General features: G+C 42.6%; 1 protein-coding gene across 1 annotated transcript in view; it reads left to right on the top strand.

The window, feature by feature from the left end:
- The first annotated feature begins 932 nt into the window (after positions 1–932).
- LOC107713778 (inhibin beta A chain-like) overlaps positions 933–3,957 on the top strand; it is a 13,985-nt gene continuing 10,960 nt past the window's right edge. Inside the window, exon 1 of the mRNA XM_016519393.1 lies at positions 933–1,742. Coding sequence (XP_016374879.1) covers positions 1,346–1,742 — 397 coding nt within the window. The 5' untranslated portion in view covers positions 933–1,345. The remainder of the gene's footprint in view (positions 1,743–3,957) is intronic.

The raw sequence follows: 3,957 nt of genomic DNA on the forward strand, positions 1-3,957 counted from the left end.
ACCAAAGGCTGACTCTCTCAAGGCAGACTTTAGACACTGACTTCAGTCAGCATCACTGACGAAGGGGGTCTCCTGAATCAGAACTTTGAGTAATCCCGAATTAGCACATCAGCATGTCTTATATGGTAAAAAAGTCTACGTAACCCACGGCACATTGTGACTCGTATGACTGCGGGATCCCTCATGCATGTTTTGGCTGATATGCAGACAAACGACCCACACATGCCCTCGACGCAGCCTTTGATGATGTCACAACCCCAGCTGTCTGTCTCACTAAGAATCCCAGACATCTGTCCTTGGTCAATTAAACAGGAAGTTAGCCTTCCGGGCACTTCCTGGTGAATCTGCGCACAACATGTGTTGCATGTTGTAGCAGTAAAGGGAAACGTGGAGTACTTAACGCGCACTGCTTCAAAGTGACGTCAAGACGTTCTTTCTTCAAGGGAACTGTTTAAATAAGAAGAAAACTGAAGTTCTCTGAAAATTACCACTGGTAATCTCCAGTTGACCAGAATTGGCTAATACATTTATGAGGAACTGCTGTGCCACCGCAAAACTCCCGAGTACTACTATAATAATTCAGTTTGACAATTTGCCAGACTTGAATTTTGTGAAATGTAATCATGTTTTAGAGGGTTCGCAATACAGAAGTGTCTTGCATTTAAAAACAGCAAGACTGTGAAAACTTACAAATGAATGAACTTAGTCACTTAATAGCTAATCACACTTGTCATGTCTGTCAAGCAAATTCTACTACGTGCACCGTAAACCCTGTAGAGGGAAAGTTGCTCTGCCCTACAAATAGAACAATTAAAAAAAAAAAAAAAAAAGGAAACGTAAAGAGAGGGAGGGAGAAAGGAAGAGGGGAGGGAGCGAGGGAAGTATAATTACTCTGTAAGACAGAGGAGTAGAAGTAGAAACAGAGAGAGACAGGGGAGCTAGAGCCAGTGAGAGAGTCCAGCCCACTTCTACAAAACCATTCAACTCCTGCACAGTGAGCAGTCCCAGACCTCTTACGAGCACACTGCTTCCCTGGGGCACATCCAGTAGCCGACGGCCGATCCTATACAAACTTCCCAAGGACCTGGAGAGGGAGAAAGCCACTGACAGATCTATTCCGACCAGCATCTCTTCTCACAACTTACCAGCAAGGATTACATTTTTCTCACTCTAGTAGTTTAGCTCTTACTTTTTTGCTCCTCTCAAATTTTGGTCAGATTGAGCTCATCCACAGGCAGACAGACTTTACTTACTTTGAAAGGAACTTTTAAAGTAAGTTGTTCATTTTGCAACCCGGTACAAACACTCTCCAGCTCTCTCAGCAACTGACACTTTTCATTTAAGGATGTCCCCTGTTCTGAGCGGGATCTTCCTGCTGCTCATCCAGACCTGCTCCCTCAGTGCCATGGTCACCAAAGGGAGCCTGGCAACGTCCGAACAGGCAGCCACGGACTGTCCCTCCTGTGCCCTGGCACGGCTTCGAAAAGGAGAGGGTGAGGACGAGGGAGCCCAGCAAGACGTGGTTGAGGCGGTGAAGAGACACATACTTAACATGCTGCACCTGCAAGAGCGCCCCAACATCACACACCCGGTGCCTCGAGCTGCGCTCCTCAATGCCATTCGCAAGGTACACGTGGGACGGGTGGCCAAGGATGGCAGTGTCCTGATTGAGGACGAGGCCAGCAGCCGTCAGGACACCGAACAGGCAGAACAGACAGAGATCATTACGTTTGCTGAAGCCGGTGAGTCCCAATTTCTAACAAATGTCTAGAGAATGATCTTAGTCCTTAAATACTTTAAAGTAAATCGTTCGGTCTTCCCTCGAGGGATGAAACCGGAGGGGTGGGTTAATAAAGCTGTTCAACTTAAGTCTGAGGAGTTCAGGGAAACCTGTTGCCACCGCACAAAGTCAGAGCAGTTAGAAATAAGCTGCGGCAATTCGCTCCCCCTCTCTCAAGGTTCCTGCAAACCTCCTGCTGGTTTAGAGAATCAGTAATTATCTGCGAGGGCCCCCCAGGCTTCTAGCCGTAAGCTCTGCACATGAGCACTTCCTTGGGGACTGACAGTCTTCTATGTAGCTTCCCTATGTGACTGAAGAGGGCTGAGAGAGAGATAAAAAAATCATAACGCATAGGAATAAAAAAGGACTTCTCCGTATTATAAGAGGGAAAAGAAGGCTGTTCAGTTACTGCCTTTGTGTTGGGTTTCAAAGGCAGTTGAAAAAGCATTGTCGGCAGCAATGAGAGCTGTTCAAAGGTGCTGTCAAGCCCATGATGTGAGGAGAGATTGGGTTCTTCTCTGAGTCATGCAGCTCAAACGGGTCATGAGTGACACAGAGCCGCGGCGTGCTGCAGGAGCTCTCAACAGATGTGTCAGACCTAAAAAGCAGCAAAAAGAGCAATTGGATTGCTTGTCTGAAAGATGAATGTTTCATGATTTTAGGGAGCTGATACTGTAACACTGCGGCCTTGTGGAGAGAATGAATATTTAGAATGACATTATAGGTATAAAAATGAATTATGTATTTTTAAAATGGAATAATAAGTATACAAGAGACGTGAGGTAAAGTAGAGTAAGAAAATAAATCCTTTAAGACAAGATGTCACATGAAATAATCCACTCGCTGGAACTAATAAAATATACAACAATATGCAGGATTCCCCACATGTTTTTTCCCCCACCACTTTTTTTCGTCCCTGAGTCATTCATGACTACTGCAAAAGTGTTTTCAAAATCATTTTATACAGATGCATTCACAAATAGCAATTAGAGTGAAAATTTTCATTCACTGCAGACATTTCCATGACTTTTTAAGATATTCCACATCTGGAAATTTTAAATGCACTGATTTTTCCAGGTTTTTCATGACCATGAGAACCCCGTTTCTGAGAAACATTCCCTGATAATCTTTTGGTGCCAAGACTAAAGCAAGTCACATTACAAAACAAATTCAGCTCATGCTTAAGTGATGACAAAAACCTAGTTATAAGACACAGAAGGAAATCTGTTAATAATCAAATCTATATCAAACTTTTATCACGTGGATTGTTAGTGCAAGTATTTATCCCCTCAACCTCAGACACATCTATTGGTTCTCAATGGGTATTTGATAACGACTGGGGGGGGATGAACTGTCCCTCATGCTGAATGAATAAATCAGGATTACAAGCTCTCATTCAACTGCTCACATTGCAAAATGTCAAGTTATGACCAGTACGGGCACAAACCAAACACATGGTACATCACAGCTCAATTTCTGTGGACAGCAATCAGACTTTTCAATGATATGTCACTCATCTTTGACATTTCAAACACACCAGAAGAACTAAAGACACCCATATAAATAAATATAATACTTACCTCATACTTCTCATCATAAAAGCGAATTAGACTAAATACAAGGCTGTAAATAGTACAAAATAAGTCGTTTGATGGTCTTATTTTTATAATAAGCAGTGGGTGGAGTGTTTGCATTATTGAAATTATAGTTTGAGACTGCAATACTTTCTGTCAGGTGATCATTTCTTAAACACGATTCTTAATCAAATCTGACCAAACCAAAATACATACATCATCTCCCCTTATGTTCACTTACGGGCTTTTGTTACAAATGAAAGGCAAACATAAGCGTGCAAAAGCATCCATCACCTGCTTCCGCTAAACCATCGAAGTGTTGTTGCACAGAAACCTCGCGATAACTGTTTCTTACCCGAGCTCGTGCCTCGTGAGAATTCCCGCTCGAATTCCATTCTCGCGTCTGGCGTGAAATGCCGGGTTCAGTTGCATCTGAGCTGTTTCCAAAAGGATTCAAAATAGAGCTGTTCTCCAAATCCACCACAAGGGGGAATGCAATAAAGCTTGATTGCAGACCCTCGCAAATAAGCATTAGTAGTGATTTTTTTTGTATATATAGGCTAATATATATATATATATATATATATAATTTTTTATTTTTTT

The sequence above is a fragment of the Sinocyclocheilus rhinocerous genome, unplaced genomic scaffold (assembly GCF_001515625.1).
Source record: "Sinocyclocheilus rhinocerous isolate Xijiao unplaced genomic scaffold, SAMN03320098_v1.1 scaffold642, whole genome shotgun sequence".
Lineage (NCBI taxonomy): Eukaryota > Metazoa > Chordata > Actinopteri > Cypriniformes > Cyprinidae > Sinocyclocheilus > Sinocyclocheilus rhinocerous.